Below are 26,901 nucleotides of genomic sequence, written 5' to 3' on the forward strand. Positions count from 1 at the left end.
TGTTCCCATGAGAGGCGATCCCATCCGGCCTGGCTCTCCTCCCACGTCCAGGATCCTTTGCCGTCCAGGATGTTCTCCCATGTCCATTCCTCCTGGCCACGTTGCTTGGTCCTCTGGTGGTGGGAGATTCTGTCACGATCGTCATAGGAAGGAGACCAAAGGGTATCGTTCCACATCTTTATTTCTATGTGAAACTATGCAAGACATACAATAAACTATAAAACAAAACCGTGATGAAGAGGTGCAACATGCACTAACTCAAAATGATTTCCCACAAACACAAGTGGGAAAAACAACTACTTAAATATGATCCCCAATTAGAGACAACGATGACCAGCTGCCTCTAATTGGGAATCCTACCAACATAGAAAAAAGAAACTAGAACACAACATAGAAAAATTAAACTACACAAAACCCCCCAGTCACGCCCTGACCTACTCTACCATAGAAACACTCGAGCTCTCTATGGTCAGGACGTGACACCCAGTTTCACAGTACAGTATTGTTGTTAACCCAGACTCTGTGTCCTCTCCAGCCTCTCCATGGATGGATGCTCGGAAGACCCCCAGTAAAATCGACCTGTACGACGTACGCAGGAGACCCTGGTGAGAAACCTCTTTCTCTCTCTCTCACACGCATTCATGCACACCAGAAACCAGATTCTGTAAGCACAATAAATGTGTATAAGAGTTCATAACCATTGTATGCACTGTGTTTTTAACCTATGTGTGTACTGTGAGTATGTTTATAACCTCTGTGTGTATGTGCTGTGTGAAGGTACATTCAGGGAGCTGCCTCACCCAAGGACATGCTGATCCTAGTGGACGCGTGAGTCACAACACACACTTCACTATTACACTACCGCACAGTAACACTATACCCTACTATCCAAACATAGTACAGTATACCAGAGTACTGTACCTCCCTGTTGTCTGGCTGACCCTAAGTCTTATTCTGTGGTTTGAATGTAACTGTGTCCATGTCTCAATAGGAGTGGCAGTGTGTCTGGTCTGACTCTGAAGCTGATCAGGACCTCTGTCGGTGAGATGCTGGAGACTCTGTCTGATGATGACTATGTCAACGTGGTCTATGTAAGTATATATACATTCATTCATTCATTCATAGAGAGAGAGAGAGACGGAGAGATGGGGGTGGTTGAGAAGTAATGAAGTATGGATTTCTCCATTGTCGGCCTCTCTCTTTAAAACAGGCCAGTAATGAAATGCCCTCCATTCAATTTGGGGAGTGGGATCACAACTACCCAGTACTCCCAGGACCACTCAGTACACCAGCCCAAGAGTGCTACTCAGAGAACCATGTGAAATACTTATCCATCACTCTCTTTCCTCTCGCTCTTTATCTCTCAAAGATGAACTCCGATTACAATCAACTAGAACCAACTAGAGAACAATTGAACCCTGGTTGAACCCTGGTTGAACCCAATGGTTAACAACAATATTAATACGTTACTGCACTATGTCTACAGTAAGGCATTCTACAGTTGTGTTTACATACACACTGAGAAACCAGTTGCGGTCTCCAACACTGTGGTGATGTAAGGCTGGAATATTGTTGATTTGGATCCCCATTAGCTTTTTGAGAAGCATCAGCTATTCTTCCTGGGGTCCACAAAAACACACAACATGACAAGTAACAAAGCACTGATAGACAAGAACAGTCACACTCATTTGTTATACAAAGATATACAAACAATACAACAACAAAAATTATACAAACAATACAACAACAAAAATAATGTGTGTGTTACAGTGTGTCTGTGTGGGTCCCCTCACCGTCCCGCCGTTCAATGATAAGTTTTCATGATCTGTTATTGGATTAGCTTAAATCAACTGGTGCAGATGGTGTCCTCCTAGTACCACATCATGAGCACGTGTGCGCACACACACACACACACACACACACACACACACACACACACACACACACACACACACACACACACACACACACACACACACACACACACACACACATCCTCCTGTCCTGTGGGTATTATAACCTGACACTAATTCATTCATCTCTAATATTACCAATAAATCCTTGTTCATTAACAGCAGCCTAGGGACTAAACTGACATTTGGACACACACACATCCCTAACGTTATTGGGTTGTCAGACTAATACAGATATCTTTGTCTTAGTGTGTGTGTTCAGCTCTTTTCTCTTGCCAGTTCAGTGTTGTTAGCTAGCCATTTGCAGCTAGGCAGTCCTGTGGCCTAAGTGAACAGGGAGGCTGTACTGGGATTAGGGACTAAAGATTAGCTCTCTGCTCAGTGTAATCTGTAATCCAACCCCAACCCATCTCTCTCTCTCTCTCTCTCTCTCACACACACACACACTGGGGCTCAGCTAATATGATCACAGGGGAACAAGGGAATTACATACAAATACACTGAAACACATTCATAATGGACATCCAATATTATACAGTGTATATATACTGTATAATGAACAAAAATATAAACGCAACATGTAACAACACTTAGTGAGCATTTATCCTTTGCCAAGATAATCCATCCACCTGACACGTGTGGCATATCAAGAAGCTGATTAAACAGCATGATCATTACACAGGTGCACCTTGTGCTTGGGACAATAAAAGGCCACTTTCAAATGTGCAGTTTTGTCACACAACATAATGCCACAGATGTCTCAAGTTTTGAAGGACGTGCAATTGGTATGCTGAATGCAGGGATGTCCACCAGAGCTGTTGCCAGAGGATTGAATGTTCACTTCTCTACCATAAGCCGCCTCCAACGTCATTTTAGAGAATTTGGCAGTAGGTCCAACCGGCCTCACAACCGCAGACCACGTGTAACCATGCTAGCCCAGGATCTCCACATCCGGCTTCTTCACCTGCGGGATCGTCAAAGACCAGCCACCCGGACAGCTGATGAAACTATGGGTTTACACAACAAAAGAATATCTGCACAAACTGTCAGAAACCATCTAAGGGAAGCTCATCTGCATGCTTGTCGTCCTCACCAGAGTCTTGACCTGACTGCAGTTCGGCGTCATCACCGACTTTAATGGGCAAATGCTCACCTCCGATGGCCACTGGCACGGTGGAGAAGTGTGCTCTTCACGTATGAATCCCTGTTTCAACTGTACCAGACAAATGTCAGACAGCGTGTATGCTGTCATGTGGGCGAGCGGTTTGCTGATCAACATTGTGAACAGAGGGCCCCATGGTGGCAGTGGGGTTATGGTATGGGCAGGCATAAGCTACGGACAACGAACACAATTGCATTTTAACGATGGCAATATGAATGCACATCACCTCATGTTTCAGCATGATAATGGCCCCATGTTTCAGCATGATAATGGCCCCATGTTGCAAGATACTGACTGGTTTTCTGACCCACATCCCTACCTTTTTTAAGGTATCTGTGACCAACAGATGCATATCTGTATTCCCAGTCATGTGAAATCCATAGATTAGGGTCTAATGAAGTAATTTAAATTGACTGATTTCCTTATATGAACTTATATAAAAATATTGTTTCATGTTGTGTTTATATTTTTGGTCTGTGTATATATAGGAAAGGGGGTGGAGATGTGGAGGAAGAGTCTGGTTGAGAGAATGCCAAGAGTGTGCAAAGCTGTCAAGGCAAATGGTGGCTACTTTGAAGAATCTCAAATATAAAATATATTTTGTTAGATTTGTTTAACACTTTTTTTGGTTACTACATGATTCCATATGTGTTATTTCATAGTTTTGATGTCTTCACTATTTTACAATGTAGAAAATAGTAAAAATATATGTTCATTTTTGTCATTTAGCAGACACTCTCTTGGAGTGCCAGATGGGCGTGTTTGCACTTTTGGGACTATTCCATTGGTTCCATTCTGCCACGCAAGCTCAATCGAGCGCAGCTAAAGTCTCAGATATACTACCCATGGAAATGTTCACATTTACATGAATACTCAGCATGCCCACTAAATTGTCTCATGCACTGGATAAGGCTATGAAGTATCTCCTAGCATGAATTAATTAGATATGGAAGAGAAATACTTTCTCATTTACACACCTCCTCTCTCTCTCATCCTTTCCCTTCCTCCTTTCTTCCTCTTACTTCCTCTTTCTCTTCCTCCCACCCTTCTTCTCACCCTCCTCTCCTCTCCTTTTAATAGATTAGGTGATTAAAGAGCACATTGGTGTGTGTGTGTGTGTGTGTGTGTGTGTGTGTGTGTGTGTGTGTGTGTGTGTGTGTGTGTGTGTGTGTGTGTGTGTGTGTGGTGTGTGTGTGTGTGTGTGTGTGTGTGTGTGTGTGTGTGTGTGTCCATGCTGTCTCCTAAGCTCAGTCTTCATGTCAGACAAGCGAAGCCTTGAAATTGCCTTCCAGTCTAAGTGGTGTCTCTGTCACTCAGTTAGAAACATCAAAGTTGTCACACGAATGCAGATACATGCGCGCACACACACACAAACACACATGCATGCACATACCCAGTCAAATTCTGCTAGTCTCCATGGATGCATGTATCTGCTGCCCCCATTCGCTGATTAACAGGCACATTGATTGGTTCAGATCAATGGGTTGCAGCATTGTTTAGAAAGACAATACAGCCAAGAGTTGTACCATGGCTATTCTCTCTGCATAATATTATTACTGGGATCAAAACAGTGATAGTGTTTTGGTGTGTGTAAGTATGTCTTCTATCTGTAGCCTCCCCCATTCTAACAGGTACAATACATCTACTCAGGTCTCAGAGCACTCAATCTGGAGCATCTGTTGATTTGGCTGCCAAGGGGGGTGTGTGTGTGTGTGTGTGTGTGTGTGTGTGTGTGGTGTGTGTGTGTGTGTGTGTGTGTGTGTGTGTGGTGTGTGTGTGTGTGTGTGTGTGTGTGTGTGTGTGTGTTATTTCCTCTCTAATGAGAGTGTGCTAGTAGAGGGAGTCTTGTTTCCATGGTACCAGATCATGAAGTTGAGAGGATGCAGAGTAATTTGCAACACTTGATGAATGTGTCTGTTTACCACTGCATGATAGTAGTCATGGCCAGGTGTGTGTGCATGAGTAAATGTCTAACCTCTATATGTCTCCCTCTACCAGTTCAACACCAGGGTGAATAACACAGCGTGTTTTGACCACCTGGTCCAGGCCAACGTGAGGAATAAGAAGATCCTGAAGGATGCTGTTCAGAACATCTCTGCTAAAGGCATCACCAACTACACCAAAGGATTTGAGTTTGCCTTCGAACAGCTCTATGCAGTAAGAGTCCCGATGCTCTGTTTAGAAGTATAACACAGTTGTTACACGTATGTATAATGACAATCCTTGCTCCAGCAGATTTACATTGAAGTTTCAGGAACATACTTCATATAAAATGTACAAAGTGTCACCTGTGAGCTCTGCTCTTTCTCTTATGATAGATTATGATGAGACACTGCCCTCTGCTGGTTATAGCGGTATTTCTACTTTCTAGCCCAGTGACCAACAAGTTCCTGGGTGTGTAGGATTTTACTCCAGTCTTTTACTACCCTCGATTTTAGTCATCAGCTACTCAGTAGTACCTTCCTAAGCACAATCAGGTGTGTTAGGATTGGCAACCCATGTTCTCTATATGGCGTGGTTTCTCTATGCAGACTAACGTCACCAGAGCCAACTGTAACAAGATCATCATGCTGTTCACTGATGGAGGAGAGGAGAGAGCGTCGGCCATACTGCAGAAATACAACGCTGACAAGAAGGTACAGTTTCAACACACACTACAATGTATAATCCGCCTAGTCGGCGACCCATAGTAGTAAATATGAAAAGCAGGTCTGAATGATGAAGGGAAACAGAGTGATGGCTTGGTCGGATATTGAGGAAGTATTCTGTGTGCTGATCCTATGGTTTATACAGGTGGAGGCCAGATAATCACTACACTCACTCACTCACACACACACACACACACACACACACACACACACACACACACACACACACACACACACACACAGATCAGTCTCAGTTACTGTCAGCCATCCCCTCTAGCAGATATGAAGTGTGTGATGATAACTCTGCCAAAGCTGCTGTTTCTGCTCAGCACATGAAAGGAGACTGTGAGGATGGGAGGTAGAGAGAGCATGGTAACTCCATCCTCAGCCCTTCACAAACCAACTCCTGTCTACACTGTAACAGTAGTCCTACCCAATAGTTAGAGTTGATATTCTATGGCCCATAATAACCTCTCAGACACAGTACCTAACTATAGTTGTTAACTTCTATCACACACCTTACAGTTCAATGTGGATGTGTCTTTAACAGATTCACACGGCTCTGTGTTCTAGGTGCGTATCTTCACCTTCTCAGTGGGTCAACACAACTATGATAAAGGTCCAGTCCAGTGGATGGCCTGCGCTAATAAAGGTAGGATACCTTGTTGTTGTTGTTTGTGCTAAATATTAAGCACAGGTAGTACTGTGTATCATTAGAGTTTCCATGTTGGGTCTGCTTATGTAGATAGCTAATGTCCTGATCTTAGTCCATTGTCTGTTTCTCCCAGGATACTTCTATGAGATTCCTTCTATTGGAGCCATACGCATCAACACTCAGGTGATAATAAGCATTCTGCATGAACTTGTGTTTGCGTGTGTGTTTAATTTATTCCGACGTGTATGTGGTTGACTTTGTCTGAAACGTGTGTATTCGGCGGCAGGTAGCATAGCGGTTAAGAGTGTTGGGCCAGTAACCGAAAGCTGACTAGGTGAAGAATCTGTCGATGTGCCCTTGAGCAAGGCATTTAACCCCATTTGCTCCTGTAAGTCGCTCTGGATAAGAGCGGGTGCTAAATGACTAAATTGATTCAAAAGAGTGTATTTGTGTATTGTAGGAGTACCTGGATGTCCTGGGCAGACCCATGGTTCTAGCTGACCAGCTGGCCAAGCAGGTCCAGTGGACTAATGTCTACCTTGACGCTCTGGTATCACATCACTTCTATCCCACAATGCACCTCACCAAAATCTACCTCCACGCTGGAGGTTTCTGAAACCCAATAACGATGACTTACATTTAGCTTTCTTTTTCTGTGTATGTTAGGAGCTAGGTCTGGTCATCACAGGAACCCTACCTGTCTTCAACAAGACCAAGTATAAAGATGAATCGGGTTTAGAGGTAATCCACACACGCATGCAGGCACACACACACCAATTCTTTCTGAAAATAATCCCATCCCAACATTAAACACCCATAGCCTCTAAGTCAACACGACTCTTAGTGTTCAATTTGAAATGAAAATGTTGACCTCCCTGCATCTTTCCCTCTCAGATTCAGAACCAGTTGATCCTAGGGGTGATGGGGATTGACGTGTCACTAGATGACATCAAGAAGCTCACACCGCGCTTCACTGTGAGTGACACACACACTAACACACCAGAACACTCCTTACTCTCCTACTTCAGTCTCGGTGAGAAAAGGCCTTAACACTAACTGCATTTTGATCTTTTGTCCGAATTCCGAAAAAATACAGATTCGGATTTAGACACACTAAACCATTCACAACAAGTCTGATGCGCTTTTCCCTCCAGACAGGCTTGGCCTATTTTAGGAAACTTTCTGAATGGACGTGACGGACTTATACGCGCACACACACCTACCTAAAAGGACCCATCAATCAAAGCCACCTGCAGCGTATCTCACTCAGACACATAAGCAAATCACATTTCTTCTTTCACAAAAAACATATTAAAAAACTTGCCTTAGCTGCAAATCCTTTCTGTAGGATATCAAAAACGAGCCTCCATTGTTGGATAATGCAAAGTCAATGTAGCTTATCTTATAAATTGACAAGGAACGTTTTAAGGGGGAGATATAGGCAGCTGTGATATAGGCTATATGAAGATGTAATTGACAACCATTGGAAAATAGAAGCGCATGCACGCAACCTGTCTAAAGCCTAATGATCAGCCATTGATTAATTTTAATGAAGCAGTGGGAGGTTATGTATTTTAATTTGAGTCCTTTATCTAAATTTGTGCAACCACTTAATGATAAGGCGGAGAGTTTTTTGTCTCATCCTTTTAGGGTTGCACAGGTGGCCGCCAAGATTCACTTTAGCAGGCCTATAATATATAGCTATATTAACTTTTAACTTACACAACTCTCTGTTTACGTCACTGTTTCCTTCTTGAGCAATTCACAAATCTCTGCTGGCAACTCCACTGGCCTATCTCTTCCCCCTCATAGCTCTTAAACAACCAGCAATATAGTTTGAAACTTATTTTGAGCAATTTTTTTTAACTAATAAGCCTAGGCCTATTAGAGGAGAGAAGCATCGATCGATCCTCTTCGTTGCTGAATGGCTATAAAATAGGCTACATCAGCGTTTCCCAAACTAGAGCTCGCGACCCCATGTGGGGTCACCTGGTTCGCTTGGTTCATAGAGCCGGGGTTACATCGGTAACCTCCAGTAGCCCCTAGATGGAGTTGTAATAAACGGAACCGTTTCTGTTTTCTACCTACATAATGTATCTCTTTCTATTGAACCGTTTAATCTACAAAATATTATGACCCCATCTCTGAAAGATAACTCTGAGACAGTATGGTTTCTGTTTCCTTCTACAAGCTGGGCAGGACTCGTTAGAACATAGTTGACGAGACCAGGCACAAAATCAGACTGGATGAAGAAGAACATCACTAGCTAGGGTCCCATCCAACTGGTGACCAATTTTCATACCAATATTCTAAAATCTGCATAAGGAATGCCATTTCCAGTGGGGTTTCTACCAAACGGACTTGTTGCAGATAAAAATCAGTGTGTGATGATGTAGTGCACACAAAATGTACTTTTTCCACATATGTTTTCATGCACCAAATAGAAATCTAAAGTTCAATGTGTTTCCATCGCATTTTCAGCTCTACCGAGCATCAAGATCACTGTGCACTTTCACCACCCTGTCAAGTTCATCATAACTTATTTTATCTGTAGCCGAATAAACTGCATGGTGTCCAGAGTCGTGGTGGGAGGACCACACACCATCATCGCGTGACTCCAAGTTTACTTCGATATGATGGTTATATCTATATTTGCGCATAAAGGTGTTTCCACCGCCATTTCTGGCATAATTAATTATACTGACACAAAAAGATCTCATGATGTTGAATGAACAAATGATCTGTCGGCATTTATAAAATTGTACCGAAACTTCCTGTTTACATTTTCGTGATAGGTGTTGTATTTCCTCGCATAAATCTGTGGATGGAAACGTGGTTAATGATGCTGTTCTTTTCTACACAGAAGATCATACAAAAGTATTGTCTGATGATCTTCTGAACTTTCTAATACCTTTCTTATGCAGTTCAGTCACTTTAAACCATACTTCCTTCAGATTGTAGTGTCAAAAGTACTGTACTGTCAGACTGATTTGTAATAGACTGTCATAGCCTCAATTAAAAAAGTAAACATTGGCCGTTGATTATATCCGTTTTGGGGTTGCGAAAACATTTTCATATCAAAATGGGGTCGTGGGCCCCCCTGCGATACATCATTGGCAATGAACACGGGACATTTCAATGGCGAGAGCGACGTGTTTTGCTCTGGTGTGATGTAATCACATTGGTTAAATTAATACGGTGCTGCACAGATGCGTTGCAAACGAAAAAAAAACAGGCAGAGAGAAATGGATTAATTTATTAATTCACACTATGAACCCACAGACCTGTCAGATGCAGTTTCCCAGATAACAATTTATATTGGTCTACAGCTTATTTTTGCATGCGAGAAGACGCACAAATCTAACCTACTCCGAAAAAATAATTGACGGATTGTGGCGTTATTTCACAATTGGTGTCAACGGCGTCATAAACAACACGTGCTCGTATACTTTTTTTGCCTGAAAATAACAGACTTACTTTGACAGCCCTGCCCTCTATCATATCAACTCAATCATGTTTATGATCGATACTGTAATAACCCAGAACAGGGATGTAGTGAATACAGATCCATGTTCCCTGTAGTATACAAAATATGTTCAACTGTCTCCTCCAACCTTCTGTTCCTCCACTCCTCAGATTGGACCTAATGGATATTATTTTGCCATCGACCCCAATGGATATGTACTGCTACACCCCAACCTCCAACCTAAGGTATGTACTACCCCTACCTCTTCTATTCTGTTACCACATATCTTACAATCCCAACTCATTCTGCGGTGCTATGGATGTTATTCATGTTCATATGAACCCACACATGATCGTAGCAGGATGTCTAACAACAGGCCACCATAATGCTCCTGAGCCACCTTTAGAGAAACACAACCCACTGCTCCTCCCTACAGTACCTTTTCTATTCCTCCCCTCTTTCCTCTCCTCCTCTACCGACCTCCTCCTCAACACCCCCTGGCCAGGTCTTGACAGGCTGCAGAGGGCCATGTGTTGCCCTGGCCCCCAGGGTCTCTGTTGGGGCTTGTTGTGTTCAATCTATTCATACACACACGTGCACTGGCACTTGACCCTAAGCAATGCACAGCATACACAGGGTGTCCATGTGTGTGTGTAAAGGCGTGCAGCCTCTTTCAAAGGGAACTGTTTCAAAGTGACTGGAGGTCTCGTACAGCGTTGAATAGGTTTCCTAAGGAGGAACCATGTGTGTGAGTGTGTCAGTCAGGGTTTGAAATAGTCTTCACATCTGTTACAGAGAGGGGATCAGAGATGAATGCCATCAGAAGGCCTTGTTCTGACTAATGTGATTTTAACCATGCTGAAATATGCTACAGACACAACCCTTTGTTGAAGGTTGCAACGGTCATGGTTTGAGTCCTGCCTGGCCACATACTCTATGTGTTAACATGTATTCTATTTAGATAATAGTTCCTGGCCAATGAATGAATATGATCAAATGGAGATGTTGTCTCCCACTGAAATGCTACCTGCATCTCTCTCATTATGTATCTGTTAGAAAAGGATCCGTAACCGCAAGACAAGACTCAATAAGCCGTATGCCATCACGCTCCACGAGGTGAGAGAGAGTAGGATAGATAGATAGTAAATGTACTATAGTAGAACATATTATAGATGTAGACTAGTAACCCTTAGGGCTGATCTTTAACCGTTAGATCATTGAGTGGAGTGTGTGTGTCCAGTAAACTCTGCTAAAGTGATGGTACACTAAAATATGACTCCTTGGGTCAACCTAAGAAAGTTACTTCAACTGGTTACAAGTAAATTAGTTATGTTTTCTCAGTTAAAAAATACTAAATTTGTTGAAACCAAATATATGATTCAATGTCAACTGTTTTATTTGATTTTTACCAATCCTATATTTTAAGTTGCAACCTATTTCTTTCAGCACTCAACAAATACAAACTAATATTTCATGTAAATACATCCCATGTGTTCATCTTGTTCCAAGTTCACTTTTTAATATAGAATTACCTATGGGTTACACGCAATTAAATTAATTATTTATATATCATTGTGTTGGTTCAATTACATGAAGTTATGTTTCTGAACATATTCTTTACCCAAGACTTTCATATTAAGTAACAACAATATCGTAACCAAGCATTGGATACCTTAACCTCCCTGGGCAAGGTGGGACGCTTACATCCCACCTAGTCAACAGCCAGTGGAATCGAGTGGCGCGAAATACAAATACCTCATAAATGCTATAACTTCAATTTCTCAAACATATGACTATTTTACACCATTTTAAAGACAAGACTCTCGTTGATCTAACCACATTGTTCGATTTCAAAAAGGCTTTACAGCGAAAGCAAAACATTAGATTATCTCAGGAGAGTACCCTGCCAAAAATAATCACACAGCCATTTTCAAAGCAAGCATATATGTCACAAAAACCAAAACCACAGCTAAATGCAGCACTAACCTTTGATGATCTTCATCAGATGACACTCCTAGGACATTGTTATACAATACATGCATGTTTTGTTCAAGCAAGTTCATATTTATATCAAAAACCAGCTTTTTACATTTGCATGTGATGTTCAGAACTAGCATACCCACCGCAAACTTCTGGTGAATTTACTAAATTACTCACGATTAATGTTCACAAAATACATAACAATTATTTTAAGAATTATAGATACAGAACTCCTTTATGCAATCGCGGTGTCAGATTTTCAAATAGCTTTTCAGCGAAAGCACATTTTTCAATAATCTGAGTACATAGCCCGGCCATCACGGCTAGCTAATTTGACACCCACCAAGTTTGGCCCTCACCAAAGTCAGATTTACAATAAGAAAAATTGGATTACCTTTGCTGTTCTTCATCAGAATGCACTCTCAGGACTTCTACTTCAACAACAAATGTTGTTTTGGTTCCAAATATTCCATAGTTATATTCAAATACCTCTGTTTTGTTCGTGCGTTCAGGTCAGTATCCGAAGGGTGACGCGCGAGCGCATTTCGTGAAAAAAAAAATATATATATTCCATTACCGTACTTCGAAGCATGTCAAACGCTGTTTAAAATCCATTTTTATGCGATTTTTCTCGTGAAATAGCGATAATATTCCAACCGGGCGACGTTGTATTCATTCAAAGGCTGAAAGAAAAAAAATTGAGGATTCTCATGAACGCGCATCTCCAGTGTCACTGTCCCCAGCCTGACCAGTAACAAACAGAGCTGCTGTACTTCGCCCAGAGACTGCAGACATCTCATTCCACTTTCTGGCGCCTTCTGAGAGCCAATGGAAGCCTTAGAAAATGTCACGTTACAGCAGAGATGCTGTATTTTCGATAGAGATGCAACAGAAGGATAACAAATTGTCAGACAGGGCACTTCCTGTATGGAATCTTCTCAGGTTTTGGCCTGCCATATGAGTTCTGTTATACTCACAGACACCATTCAAACAGTTTTAGAAACGTTAGAGTGTTTTCTATCCAAATATACTAATTATATGCATATTCTCATTTCTGGGCAAGAGTAGTAACCAGTTTAAATTGGGTACGTTTTTTATCCAGTCGTGCAAATACTGCCCCCTAGCCCCAACAGGTTTTAACCTATAACACTTGTCAGGCTCTTTAGTATTGCATGCACTTATGCAAGTATCATTACAGACACTGGCAAGTTTAAGTTTGAATAAGGAATACAACAGACCACATTTACTGTAATGACGTTCACTTCCACAGGTAGGCAAAAATAACAACCTGAAAGCCACAGCCCAATAAGCCACGCCTCCAACTCTTCTGATAGGCTGCCACCACTACATTGCCATTAGATTTCAGATCAATTGAATAGAATAGGTTGAACGAACCAAAGCGTAATTTTCAATCATTCCAATCAGTGTTTAATAAGTTTTATGTACATTCTTTATTTGAATATTTATAAAATGTACATTGTTATGTCTGGTAACACATTTTTATTTTCCTTTATTCCAACCCCATTCTATGCACTAAATGGATGTGGGTGGAGCAATGTCTACTTAAGGGTGCAAATTACAAGCACTCACAAAAGCTCTGACGAAGGCCTTGATGCCGATACGTAAAGCTCTGACGAAGGCCTTGAGGCCGATACGTAAAGCTCTGACGAAGGCCTTGAGGCTGATACGTAAAGCTCTGACGAAGGCCTTGAGGCTGATACGTAAAGCTCTGACGAAGGCCTTGAGGCCGATACGTAAAGCTCTGACGAAGGCCTTGAGGCTGATACGTAAAGCTCTGACGAAGGCCTTGAGGCTGATACGTAAAGCTCTGACGAAGGCCTTGAGGCTGATACGTAAAGCTCTGACGAAGGCCTTGAGGCCGTTACGTAAAGCTCTGACGAAGGCCTTGAGGCTGATACGTAAAGCTCTGACGAAGGCCTTGAGGCCGATACGTAAAGCTCTGACGAAGGCCTTGAGGCTGATACGTAAAGCTCTGACGAAGGCCTTGAGGCCGATACGTAAAGCTCTGACGAAGTCCTTGAGGCTGATACGTAAAGCTCTGACGAAGGCCTTGAGCCTGATACGTAAAGCTCTGACGAAGGCCTTGAGGCCGATACGTAAAGCTCTGACGAAGGCCTTGAGTCTGATACGTAAAGCTCTGACGAAGGCCTTGAGGCCGTTATGTAAAGCTCTGACGAAGGCCTTGAGGCTGATACGTAAAGCTCTGACGAAGGCCTTGAGGCCGATACGTAAAGCTCTGACGAAGGCCTTGATGCCGTTACGTAAAGCTCTGACGAAGGCCTTGAGGCCGATACGTAAAGCTCTGACGAAGGCCTTGAGGCTGATACGTAAAGCTCTGACGAAGGCCTTGAGGCCGATACGTAAAGCTCTGACGAAGGCCTTGATGCCGTTACGTAAAGCTCTGACGAAGGCCTTGAGGCTGATACGTAAAGCTCTGACGAAGGCCTTGAGGCCGATACGTAAAGCTCTGACAAAGGCCTTGAGGCCGTTACGTAAAGCTCTGATGAAGGCCTTGAGCCCGTTACGTAAAGCTCTGACGAAGGCCTTGAGGCTGATACGTAAAGCTCTGACGAAGGCCTTGAGGCCGTTACGTAAAGCTCTGATGAAGGCCTTGAGGCCGATACGTAAAGCTTAATAATAAATAGTGATACTAGCCAGAGCAGTGTGCAGGTTTCTCTTTTCCTTCATCAATTCTATTGTTACAATGCGCATGCAACAAAGATGGCTCAGATGTGAGAGAGCCTTTTGAATTTTGAATCATTCCAATCAGTAAACGCACTTCAGATGAACAGTAGCGTGGTCAATGTTTTCCTGCTGCTGTTGTAGTCTTAGAGCAGCCATACTCAGTGGGTGGAATAGAAAGTAATAGGGACTAGTTATTAGTTAAGTAGACGGTCACATAATTAGCTAAATGTTTCACACTGTTTATTTGACTCGTTTACATGTTCTGTTAAACTGTTTCTTTCCTCTAAGCCTTCTGTCATGTTGTCATTATGTTGGGTCATTGTCTAGAAGTTTGGGTGTATGCGCGTGTGTGTGAGAGAGGGAGATGGAGAGAAGAGTAGGTCCTAGAGGGAGAGAGAGAGGGAGATGGAGAGAAGAGTAGGTCCTAGAGGGAGGGAGAGAGGGAGAAGGGTAGGTCCTAGAGGGAGGGAGAGAGGGAGAAGGGTAGGTCCTAGAGGGAGAGAGAGAGGGAGATGGAAAGAAGGGTAGGTCCTAGAGTGAGTGAGGGAGATGGAGGGAGAAGGGTAGGACCTAGAGTGAGTGAGGGAGGGAGGGAGAAGGGTAGGTCCTAGAGTGAGTGAGTGAGTGAGGGAGGGAGGGAGGGAGGGAGGGAGGGAGGTCCTAGAGGGAGGGTGAGAGGGAGAAGGGTAGGTCCTAGAGTGAGTGAGGGAGATGGAGGGAGAAGGGTAGGACCTAGAGTGAGTGAGGGAGGGAGGGAGAAGGGTAGGTCCTAGAGTGAGTGAGTGAGTGAGTGAGGGGAGGGAGGGAGGGAGGGAGGGGAGGGAGGGAGGGAGGGAGGGAGAAAGGTAGGTCCTAGAAGGAGAGAGAGGGAGAGAGAGGGAGAGAGAGAGAGGGAGAGGGAGAGAGACTGAATTAACACATGATGACATGACCAGGTTACAGCAGGTCCCTTCCTAGTACTGCTACTGGTTTGTCTTTCTCACTGGGACTTGATGGATCAATTCATGAAACTTTATGAATCCATCTGTGCACTATTGTCATGAATTCCTATTTATATTCAAATCATACACTTGCTTTATAAATCATGTCCATAATCCCTCCGGTACATTACTGTGAAAGGGCATGGTCAATCTTACTGTGTATGATCTGTTTGCGTGTGCATGTGTGATCAGAGAAACAGAGGGGTGTGTGAATATGGAGGGTGACCTTGGACTCTTGAACACATTCTCTCTTTTCTCTCTTGTTCTTGTGTTTCAGTCTGCGTGTGATTTGTGGTTGAATAGAAAGCCCATTTCATATTCATCACACAAATCCTTCGCTACATTTGGAGTTGGATTTTGATCTCTCTCCCCCACCCACTCACTTTGCGACTTCTTCTTTCTTTCTTTCTTTCTTTCTTTCTTTCTTTCTTTCTTCTTTCTTTCTTTCTTTCTTTCTTTCTTCTTTCTTTCTTTCTTTCTTTCTTTCTTTCTTTCTTTCTTTCTTTCTTTCTTTCTTTCTTTCTTTCTTCTTTCTTCTTTCTCTATATATTATAGTTACATTCTCTCTCCTTCATTTGACTGTTTATTTAATGTGCTTATATTTTCTGTATCATCTTATGGCCTCTAACTATTTATTTAATGTGCTTATATTTCTGTATCATCTTATGGCCTCTAACTATTTATTTAATGTGCTTATATTTTCTGTATCATCTTATGGCCTCTAACTATTTATTTAATTGTATTTTTTTCATGCTGAGATCCTCGTCATCATCCTCCTTTTTCTCCACTGTTCCGTCTTTCTTTTCTCTCTTCGTCCAATGTAAGGATCATTTAATCATCATCATCACAGTGTGTTTATGTAGCTTTTGCAGAAACTAAATCCATATGAACCTTGTAAACCGTGTATACAGTCTAAAGGTAGAGCAGCGTTGCTAGGAGACAGAGTATCAGCCTCCATCCATTTACTGGTGCTTTAACAGAGTAGTTCTGGATTACTGCTGCTACTTTACAACATTAGAAAGTCCCTGATACGCACTGAGGGTTTAACTACTGACATTAACACAGTCTACAGTTAGGCTGTATCAAACACACACACACACACGCGCGCGCACACACACACACACACACACACACACACACACACACACCCACGCAACACACACACACAGACTTAACCATCACGCATGCATGCCACACACACACACACACACACACACACACACACACACACACACACACACACACACACACACACACACACACACAAGCTGGAGTATTCCGGTCAGTTCTCAGCTGTATAAACTAGGCTCTTTGTCTGAATGTACAGTATATACTGTAGAACACAATAATACGATAGGGTAAGGAGCAGAGTTTTACTCTATGGCCTGAAGCCATGCTAAGAACCCATGACTGAAACATTACACAGTCTACTGGGTTTCCCGACTGCCAGCGCTGATTTTATTTGGCCTCCCAAGTTTTCTGAGCAAGTTTTTATTTTTTACATTTTCATTGTTGGATATTAAAGACTGTAAATACACCAGGAAATGAGCTCCAAGTGATTTTTATTAAGGAAATCTGTTCCCATGTATTCCCACGCAAAATAGAGAGACGTGATCATATACAAATGTAAGCAATGTCTGAAATGTATATGTTTGAGTCAAACATATCTGTTTGGGCTTCTTGAGGTCAATTTGCAGTCTACAAATTATTAGTAATTATGTTCCTCCCCCCCGACCATCCGCTCCAGAAAAATCACCCCGCGGCTGAATCTAGTTGGTGATCCCTGAAACTGTGTTTCATTACAACTCACTGTAACAACTCAACATGCTTCAGGGGGACCGATATCAAACAAGTCATGCTATTGAATATACAAGGGGGGGGGGGGGGGGGGGGGGGGGGGGGGGTGTGTGTGTGTGTGTGTGTGTGTGTGTGTGTGTGTGTGTGTGTGTGTGTGTGTGTGTGTGTGTGTGTGTGTGTGTGTGTGTGTGTGTGTGTGTGTGTGTGTGTGTGTGTGTGTGTGTGTGTGTGTGTGTGTGTGTGTGTGTGTGTGTGCGTGGTAACTCATCCACCAGACTAAACACCCTCCTCTCTTCAGAACCCTAAATTCCAGGAGCCTGTCACTCTGGACTTCCTCGATGCTGAACTGGAGAACGACATCAAAGTCCAGGTAAACACACACACACAGGTGTTAGTTGTGTCCTGTCTCCTGCTAAAGTTAATTGAGTGTGATTTATACAGTGACTAGCTGTAAATGAGAGGACATGTTTACAGAAGCAGTGGATATCCCACTCTGTCTGTCTCTCCCTCTCCTTTCATCCTGCTTCTATCATATACATAGACACTCCAAGAGGGAGGTTCAGCATATAGATGTGCTACCGATCTCCCTGTTGTTATTCCTCTCTTTCTCTCTCGCTGGTGTACAGATGTGCACTGTGTTTTAGAGAGAGAACGGCAGTGAGATCAGACCCTGTAACCATTCACACTTTTGACACGTGGTACAGTTGAAGAAGATATATTTTTATATTCATTTTATCTTTCACACACACAAAACCATGCATGCATTATCTCTCTCTCTCTCTCTGTGTAGATCAGGAGAATGATGATAGATGGCAACCCAGGTGAAGAGACCATAGAGACTCTAGTTAAAACTCAGGATGAGGTGAGATCAGCACAAATGAAAGACACATAATAGTACTAATTCTCACTTACACGTCTCCTAGTGACATCAGTGCATGATTTAGGTTGAAGTAAGTTACGTGTAGTTTACGATTTAGGATTATGACTGTTTTAACACCTCTGTGTGTTCGCTGACAGAGATACATCGACAGAGGAGAAAGGACGTACACCTGGGCTCAGGTCAATGGAACAGACTACAGGTAGGAGGGAGGCCTGAAAGATGTTGACCCAGTACAGAAACAACCTTTAACCCCTAGCCATATCTCCTGGAAACGTGTAGTGATCTGAAAGGATTGGATAGGTTGCTATAACATCACAGTGGTCTCACATCTCTACTTCATGAATGTGATAAGGTCTGGCCAGTAGGGGGCACTCTCTGTCCCTCTCTATCACAGTAAAACCCTTTTCTTAACTACTGAAATGTGTTTAAATGCAGATGTTCAGTGTCCTGTCACCTTGTGGATGGAACATGTTTTTCCAAGCATCGCCTTCAGTGTGTCAACAGAGAAAGGACAGGGTCCTGTATAATGACAAGACCTTTATTTCCTCAGCTTGGCCCTGGTCCTGCCTACCTACAGTGAACACTACATACAGGCCAAACTGGGAGACACCATCAGACAGGCCATGGGTGAGAACACACACACACACACACACACACACACACACACACACACACACACACACACACACACACACACACACACACACACACACACACACACACACACACAGGCATGCAGCCACAAAAGAAACACACCACAACAACTTTGCTCTCTCAAATCAGTGAGTTTTGCCAAAGTTCTTCACCCTACTCTCCCTCTCCATCACCCTCTCCCAGATCACATACTTCCTCTCTTTTCTTCCCTCCCTCCCTCCCTCCCTCCCTCCCTCCCTCCCTCCCTCCCTCCCTCCCTCCCTCCCTCCCTCCCTCCCTCCCTCCCTCCCTCCCTCCCTCCCTCCATCAGCTCTGATGCACTCCACTCCCTCTCCTTGTTCTTTCTCTTCTTCTTTTCCATCTCTTGTTCCTCTGTTCCCTTTCTTTGAATCTGAGGGCAGAGGAGGCATGTTACCTTACACAGCCTGCCTGTTTGCACCTCTTTCTCTACCCAGACCTGGTTTATCACTACTCATAGAGGCTTTATTACATGGTTCCTGTACTGTACTTCTGATGTACAAGATAAATCCACCTCTACAAACTGTCCCACTCTCTTGACTTTAATGTTCCCCTCATGTCCTCCCTCTATCTGCCCCTTCATGGGATCCGTACAGCTCCATGGGGCAAGTAGTCTATTTCCTGGTGTATAACTCACTGTTCCTTATCTGTCATCCAGTCTCTGCATGATCATGTATCTGTATTAGCATGATGAAGTATATTAATTCTACACAGTGACAGAGCAAAACAAAAGGAGGTAAACAAGATGGAAGGAAAGAAGGGAAAAGGAATGACAAATCTGTATTGACAGAGAGTAAACGAGAGAACAGCTGAGGTCCATGTGATTCCTACCCTTCCCAGTCCTTACATGAGATGTCCTACAATCTGCCTGTCATGTTTTACATGCTATTGAAATTATTTGATTATGCACCAGATAGTCATGAACCTTTTCATACTGAACCATCAGTAAACGGTTCCACAGACTGCTGGCATGACTGTATCAATTTAATGGCGTTTTTCTTGTGATGTCTTCTTTTAAGGGATTGATTGATGGACATTGATGTCTTTATGAGTGTAGGAACTCTATTGGAAAGAACATAGTGAAATCCAAAGCCAAAGCCTGTCACATGGAATAATAGAAGAGACAGATACTGTGCTGGAGTAACTGTGGATATCTCTGTGAACATACTGTACTTTATTGCATGTCTCTGCATGGTAGCACCTCTCAGTTTGGATAGTGTGGTTGTTTTAGATCAGATTTCCCTTCTTTTTAAGACTTCTTATATTGCTGTAATATGAATTTGATAAGACATCCCAAAGTTTCTGTTTTCTCTATTTCTCTCTATCTCCCTCCTTCTCCCCCCTCCCCTCTCTCTTTCTCTCCCGCTCCCTCCGTCTCTCTCTCTATCTCCCTCCTTCTCCCCCCTCCCCTCTCTCTTTCTCTCCCGCTCCCTCCGTCTCTCTCTCTATCTCCCTCCTTCTCCCCCCCTCCCCTCTCTCTTTCTCTCCCGCTCCCTCCCTCTCTCTCTCTATCTCCCTCCTTCTCCCCCCTCCCCTCTCTCTTTCTCTCCCGCTCCCTCCCTCTCTCTCTCTATCTCCCTCCTTCTCCCCCCTCCCCTCTCTCTTTCTCTCCCGCTCCCTCCCTCTCTCTCTCTATCTCCCTCCTTCTCCCCCCTCCCCTCTCTCTTTTTTCTCTCCCGCTCCCTCCCTCTCTCTCTCTATCTCCCTCCTTCTCCCCCCCTCCCCTCTCTCTTTCTCTCCCGCTCCCTCCCTCTCTCTCTCTATCTCCCTCCTTCTCCCCCCTCTCCCCTCTCTCTTTCTCTCCCGCTCCCTCCCTCTCTCTCTCTATCTCCCTCCTTCTCCCCCCTCCCCTCTCTCTTTCTCTCCCGCTCCCTCCCTCTCTCTCTCTATCTCCCTCCTTCTCCCCCCTCCCCCTCTCTCTTTTCTCTCCCGCTCCCTCCCCTCTCTCTCTCTATCTCCCTCCTTCTCCCCCCCTCCCCTCTCTCTTTCTCTCCCCGCTCCCTCCCTCTCTCTCTCTATCTCCCTCCTTCTCCCCCCTCCCCTCTCTCTTTCTCTCCCGCTCCCTCCCTCTCTCTCTCTATCTCCCTCCTTCTCCCCCCTCCCCTCTCTCTTTCTTTCCCGCTCCCTCCCTCTCTCTCTCTATCTCCCTCCTTCTCCCCCCTCCCCTCTCTCTTTCTCTCTCCCGCTCCCTCCCTCTCTCTCTCTATCTCCCTCCTTCTCCCCCCCTCCCCTCTCTCTTTCTCTCCCGCTCCCTCCCTCTCTCTCTCTATCTCCCTCCTTCTCCCCCCTCCCCTCTCTCTTTCTCTCCCGCTCCCTCCCTCTCTCTCTCTATCTCCCTCCTTCTCTCCCCTCCCCTCTCTCTTTCTCTCCCGCTCCCTCCCTCTCTCTCTCTATCTCCCTCCTTCTCCCCCCTCCCCTCTCTCTTTCTCTCCCGCTCCCTCCCTCTCTCTCTCTATCTCCCTCCTTCTCCCCCCTCCCCTCTCTCTTTCTTTCCCGCTCCCTCCCCTCTCTCTCTCTATCTCCCTCCTTCTCCCCCCTCCCCTCTCTCTTTCTCTCCCGCTCCCTCCCTCTCTCTCTCTATCTCCCTCCTTCTCCCCCCCTCCCCTCTCTCTTTCTCTCCCGCTCCCTCCCTCTCTCTCTCTATCTCCCTCCTTCTCCCCCCCTCCCCTCTCTCTTTCTTTTTTCCCGCTCCCTCCCTCTCTCTCTCTATCTCCCTCCTTCTCCCCCCTCCCCTCTCTCTTTCTCTCCCGCTCCCTCCCTCTCTCTCTCTATCTCCCTCCTTCTCCCCCCCTCCCCTCTCTCTTTCTCTCCCGCTCCCTCCCTCTCTCTCTCTATCTCCCTCCTTCTCCCCCCCTCCCCTCTCTCTTTCTCTCCCGCTCCCTCCCTCTCTCTCTCTATCTCCCTCCTTCTCCCCCCTCCCCTCTCTCTTTCTCTCCCGCTCCCTCCCTCTCTCTCTCTATCTCCCTCCTTCTCCCCCCTCCCTCTCTCTCTTTCTTTCCCGCTCCCTCCCTCTCTCTCTCTATCTCCCTCCTTCTCCCCCCTCCCCTCTCTCTTTCTCTCCCGCTCCCTCCCTCTCTCTCTCTATCTCCCTCCTTCTCCCCCCCTCCCCTCTCTCTTTCTCTCCCGCTCCCTCCCTCTCTCTCTCTATCTCCCTCCTTCTCTCCCCTCCCCTCTCTCTTTCTCTCCCGCTCCCTCCCTCTCTCTCTCTATCTCCCTCCTTCTCCCCCCTCCCCTCTCTCTTTCTCTCCCGCTCCCTCCCTCTCTCTCTCTATCTCCCTCCTTCTCCCCCCTTCCCTCTCTCTTTCTTTCCCGCTCCCTCCCTCTCTCTCTCTCTATCTCCCTCCTTCTCCCCCCTCCCCTCTCTCTTTCTCTCCCGCTCCCTCCCTCTCTCTCTATCTGGGGTCACTACAGGGCAGAAGGGCAAGTATTCCTCTTCCCCTTGTCTGCTTGTTCCATCACTTCAGTTTCACTCCACACCTTTTCTCCCTGTCTATCCGGCACCTCATATACAGTTGAAGTCGGAAGTTTACATTCACTTAGGTTGGAGTCATTAAAACTTGTTTTTCAACCACTCCACTAATTTCTTGTTAACAAACTATAGTTTTGGCAAGTCGGTTAGGACATCAAATTTGTGCATGACACAAGTCATTTTTCCAACAATTGTTTAAAAAAGTGTGTGCGATCAAGGATCCTACAAACCTGACTCAGTTACACCAGCTCTGTTAGGAGGAATGGGCCAAAATTCACCCAACTTATTGTGGGAAGCATGTGGAAGGCTACCCGACACGTTTGACCCAAGTTAAACAATTTAAAGGCAATGCTACCAAATACTAATTGAGTGTATGTAAACTTCTGACCCACTGGGAATGTGATGAAAGAAATAAAAGCTGAAATAAATCATTCTCTCTACTATTATTCTGACATTTCACATTATTAAAATAAAGTGGTGATCCTAACTGACCTAAGACAGGGAATTTATACTAGGATTAAATGTCAGGAATTGTGAAAAACTGAGTTTAAATGTATTTGGCTAAGGTGTATGTAAACTTCTGACTTCAACTGTGTGTGTGTGTGTGTGTGTGTGTGGTGTGTGTGTGTGTGTGTGTGTGTGTGTGTGTGTGTGTGTGTGTGTGTGTGTGTGTGTGTCTGTGTGTGTGTGACACACATTGACCTGTCATCACTCTAACCAGTCTGTGGCTGAGATGAAGCAGAACTCTGTCAATAGACAGCAGTGTTCTAGATAAGGCCTGACAGTGAGTTAATAGACAGCAGTGTTCTAGATAAGGCCTGACAGTGAGTTAATAGACAGCAGTGTTCTAGATAAGGCCTGACAGTGAGTTAATAGACAGCAGTGTTCTAGATAAGGCCTGACAGTGAGTTAATAGACAGCAGTGTTCTAGATAAGGCCTGTCAGTGAATTAATAGACAGCAGTGTTCTAGATAAGGCCTGTCAGTGAGTTAATAGACAGCAGTGTTCTAGATAAGGCCTGTCAGTGAGTTAATAGACAGCAGTGTTCTAGATAAGGCCTGTCAGTGAGTTAATAGACAGCAGTGTTCTAGATAAGGCCTGACAGTGAGTTAATAGACAGCAGTGTTCTAGATAAGGCCTGACAGTGAGTTAATAGACAGCAGTGTTCTAGATAAGGCCTGTCAGTGAGTTAATAGACAGCAGTGTTCTAGATAAGGCCTGTCAGTGAGTTAATACACAGCAGTGTTCTAGATAAGGCCTGACAGTGAGTTAATAGACAGCAGTGTTCTAGATAAGGCCTGACAGTGAGTTAATAGACAGCAGTGTTCTAGATAAGGCCTGACAGTGAGTTAATAGACAGCAGTGTTCTAGATAAGGCCTGTCAGTGAGTTGATAGACAGCAGTGTTCTAGATAAGGCCTGTCAGTGAGTTAATAGACAGCAGTGTTCTAGATAAGGCCTGTCAGTGAGTTAATAGACAGCAGTGTTCTAGATAAGGCCTGACAGTGAGTTAATAGACAGCAGTGTTCTAGATAAGGCCTGTCAGTGAGTTAATAGACAGCAGTGTTCTAGATAAGGCCTGTCAGTGAATTAATAGACAGCAGTGTTCTAGATAAGGCCTGACAGTGAGTTAATAGACAGCAGTGTTCTAGATAAGGCCTGACAGTGACAGTCAGCAGAGTGTACTGGCCTAACAGCCCTGAAAACTCATGCTGACAGACTAGTGGCACTACCAAGCTTAAAGATGGATGGGAATTTGTCTCCATAATCATTGTCTCTCTCTCCTTCTGTCATGTCTTGTTTCACTCATTCATCTTTCAGTTCTTTATTTCCATAATGATCAGTCTGGTGTGCTGTATAGGCCATGAATCCTGCTCCGCAGAGTGTGTAAGGTCCTAAAGATGTCTCTCTATTCTCTTCAGCCATGAACACTCTGCAGGTGGAGATGTTTGATGAGTTGGGATACACCTTCATCGCCCCCAGGTGAGAGGCTGCAGCAGCACATCTGAATCTCCTCCACCCTCCTCCATTTTCAACCATTGTTACTCCTGAAGTGTACTTACTAGGAGTATCTGGTTATTCCACAGTTTATGCTGGGATTGAAGAGCATGGCGTAGAATTAGGTAGAAGTTATAAAAGGAGTTTAATGTTGTACAGATGTTGAATTTGAGATGTAATGTATCTAATATACAGCGTCTGCTATTTCTGTAGGGAGTATTGCAAAGGCTTGAAGGACAAGGACAACAACACCCAGTTCCTCCTGGACTTCAACCAGTTCATAGACAGGAACACACTGGAAGAGCCATGTAAGTTACCATGGCTGTTTAACACTCGCAGGCGCTCATACAACCCATGCATGCACACGCACGCACGCACGCACACACACACACACACACACACAGATGGAATTCCTCTACCTATTATACCCACCCAGGGGGAGGGGTTAGTGGGTGGAGTCAGGAGAGTTTCCCTCCACTTTGATTTTATGGTGTTCCATAGCCCTGTGAAGGTCCCAGAGAGGCGTTTGATTAGTCTGGTCTGGCCAGGAATGACATCAACCTTATCTAATGCAGTAGGCATTGGATAAGTGTAGTCTGATATCATCCTGATCGACTGAGCTTCCTAGAACCTGATGTTGTCATGCTACTGTGTGACTCAGAACCTCTATAGTGTCATCATCTAATGGGTATCAGCTACTGGAGATCCTATCAATGTCCTCCGTGTTGTCTAATGGATCACAATGTCCTCCGTGTTGTCTAATGGATCGCAATGTCCTCTGTGTTGTCTAAGCAAGCTCAAGCCATCTAAACTCCTATGTGTCATCCTTGCAGTTTACCAAGCGGTTTACTGTGGAAGATACTTCAGTAACAATGTCTTCCTGTCTAGGTAATGTGACTCTGGTCAGTAGGCTGCTGTTGGACGCTGGGTTGACTGCTGATCTGGTCAAACTGTGGAAGGAGCAGACATTGTGAGTTACACACACACACACACACACACACTGACCGCCATCAGGGCATCATCTACATGTACACATGAGTCAGTTACATGAGTCATATAGACAGTCAGTCTATTCCCTGTCTTGTTGATGTCTTATTGGAGAAACACCAGGCAGCTAGTACTGCTATATGCTAATGTCTTGGTCTGTTGCTATGAGAATCTTGTCTGTGTTTTACCAATAAAATATGATTAAAGAAAGACACAGGACCAGCTATGCCAAGACTTGGTGTGTTCTGAAGACACCACAGTAATTACCTCAACATGCATTCATCACGCCATACACACACATGCTCACATAAACAGGAACTATTTACTGAACAAAGAACTCAAAGAATTAGGACATAAAGAGAAGCGACTCTCAGGGAATACAACAATTAGTGTTCTGGACACAGTGATGTGTAGGCCTCTTTGTAGGCCTTTCCAAGACACACACTGTTCAGATGGACTAGTGACTTCTCCTGGGAGAGCGAGATGGGCTTCAAAGACAGTGGAATATTTAGCTCATGCCTCTCTGATTAGTCTAGATGGTCCCTGAGCCTCTGTTAAAGATGTGGTAAATGGGGCGATGCTTCCATTGACCAGATTGGCACACGTTCAACAAATCTGATTTTAACAAAGTGGATATCCGTCAAATCCGTCATAATTTACAGTATGTATTGTAACAAACCCACAATGTGGTTACTTAAGTGTTATTTGGCTGTTTTCGCTGCATAACATTTAGAAGTTGTCCGTTTTCAGGTTTAGAAGAAGTGACTGCTAAATGCTAACTCCTGTTAGTATAGCTAGCATACAGAAATCAATGGTGGTAGTCAGTCAATTATAACTGTAATGCAATTGATTGGTTCAGATGACATGAACATGTTGAGGTTGGCATCCATACAAGCATCATAGTAATTTTACCTCAATATAGTGTGAAATACACATACAGTGCATTCGAAAAGTATTCAGACCATTTACTCAGTATTTTGTTGAAGCACCTTTGGCAGTGATTATAGCCTCGCGTCTTCTTGGGTATGACGCTACAAGCTTGGCACACCTGTATTTGGGGAGTTTCTCCCATTCTTCTCTGCATATCCTCTCAAGCTCTGTCAGGTTGGATGGGGAGTGTCGCTGCACAGCTATTTTCAGGTCTCTCCAGAGATGTTCGATTGGGTTCAAGTACGGGCTCTGGCTGGGCCACTCAAGGACATTCAGAGACTTGTCCCGAAGCCACTCCTGCATTGTCTTGGCTGTGGGCTTAGGGTCATTGTCCTGTTGGAAGGTGAACCTTCGCCCCAGTCTGAGGTCCTGAGCACTATGGACCAGGCTTTCATCAAGGATCTCTGTACTTTGCTCCATTCATCTTTCCCTTGAGTCTGACTAGTCTCCCAGTCCCTTCTGTTGAACAACATCCCCACAGCAAGATGCTGCCACCACCATGCTTCACCTTAGGGATGGTGCCATTTTTTCTCCAGACCTGACGCTTGTCATTCCAGCCAAAGAGTTCAATCTTGGTTTCATCAGATCAGAGAATCTTGTTTCTCATGGTCTGAGAGTCCTTTAGGTGCCTTTTGGCAAACTCGAAGCGGACTGTCATG

General features: G+C 44.4%; 1 protein-coding gene across 2 annotated transcripts in view; it reads left to right on the forward strand.

Moving 5' to 3' along the window:
* The window catches only part of LOC106561208 (voltage-dependent calcium channel subunit alpha-2/delta-1), a 116,283-nt gene that overhangs the window by 73,367 nt on the left and 16,015 nt on the right, over positions 1–26,901 (forward strand). For both annotated transcript variants that reach the window (XM_045698746.2, XM_045698747.2), the window contains exons 8-25: positions 536–605; positions 778–828; positions 992–1,091; positions 5,074–5,232; positions 5,607–5,711; positions 6,297–6,375; positions 6,512–6,561; positions 6,839–6,928; positions 7,045–7,119; positions 7,273–7,353; positions 10,015–10,089; positions 17,606–17,677; positions 18,098–18,169; positions 18,325–18,386; positions 18,738–18,814; positions 24,250–24,310; positions 24,539–24,633; positions 25,214–25,295. In XM_045698746.2, the coding sequence (XP_045554702.1) occupies positions 536–605; positions 778–828; positions 992–1,091; positions 5,074–5,232; positions 5,607–5,711; positions 6,297–6,375; positions 6,512–6,561; positions 6,839–6,928; positions 7,045–7,119; positions 7,273–7,353; positions 10,015–10,089; positions 17,606–17,677; positions 18,098–18,169; positions 18,325–18,386; positions 18,738–18,814; positions 24,250–24,310; positions 24,539–24,633; positions 25,214–25,295 (1,456 nt within the window). The remainder of the gene's footprint in view (positions 1–535; positions 606–777; positions 829–991; positions 1,092–5,073; positions 5,233–5,606; positions 5,712–6,296; positions 6,376–6,511; positions 6,562–6,838; positions 6,929–7,044; positions 7,120–7,272; positions 7,354–10,014; positions 10,090–17,605; positions 17,678–18,097; positions 18,170–18,324; positions 18,387–18,737; positions 18,815–24,249; positions 24,311–24,538; positions 24,634–25,213; positions 25,296–26,901) is intronic.

This window comes from Salmo salar, chromosome 10 (genome assembly GCF_965601325.2).
Source record: "Salmo salar chromosome 10, fSalSal1, whole genome shotgun sequence".
Lineage (NCBI taxonomy): Eukaryota > Metazoa > Chordata > Actinopteri > Salmoniformes > Salmonidae > Salmo > Salmo salar.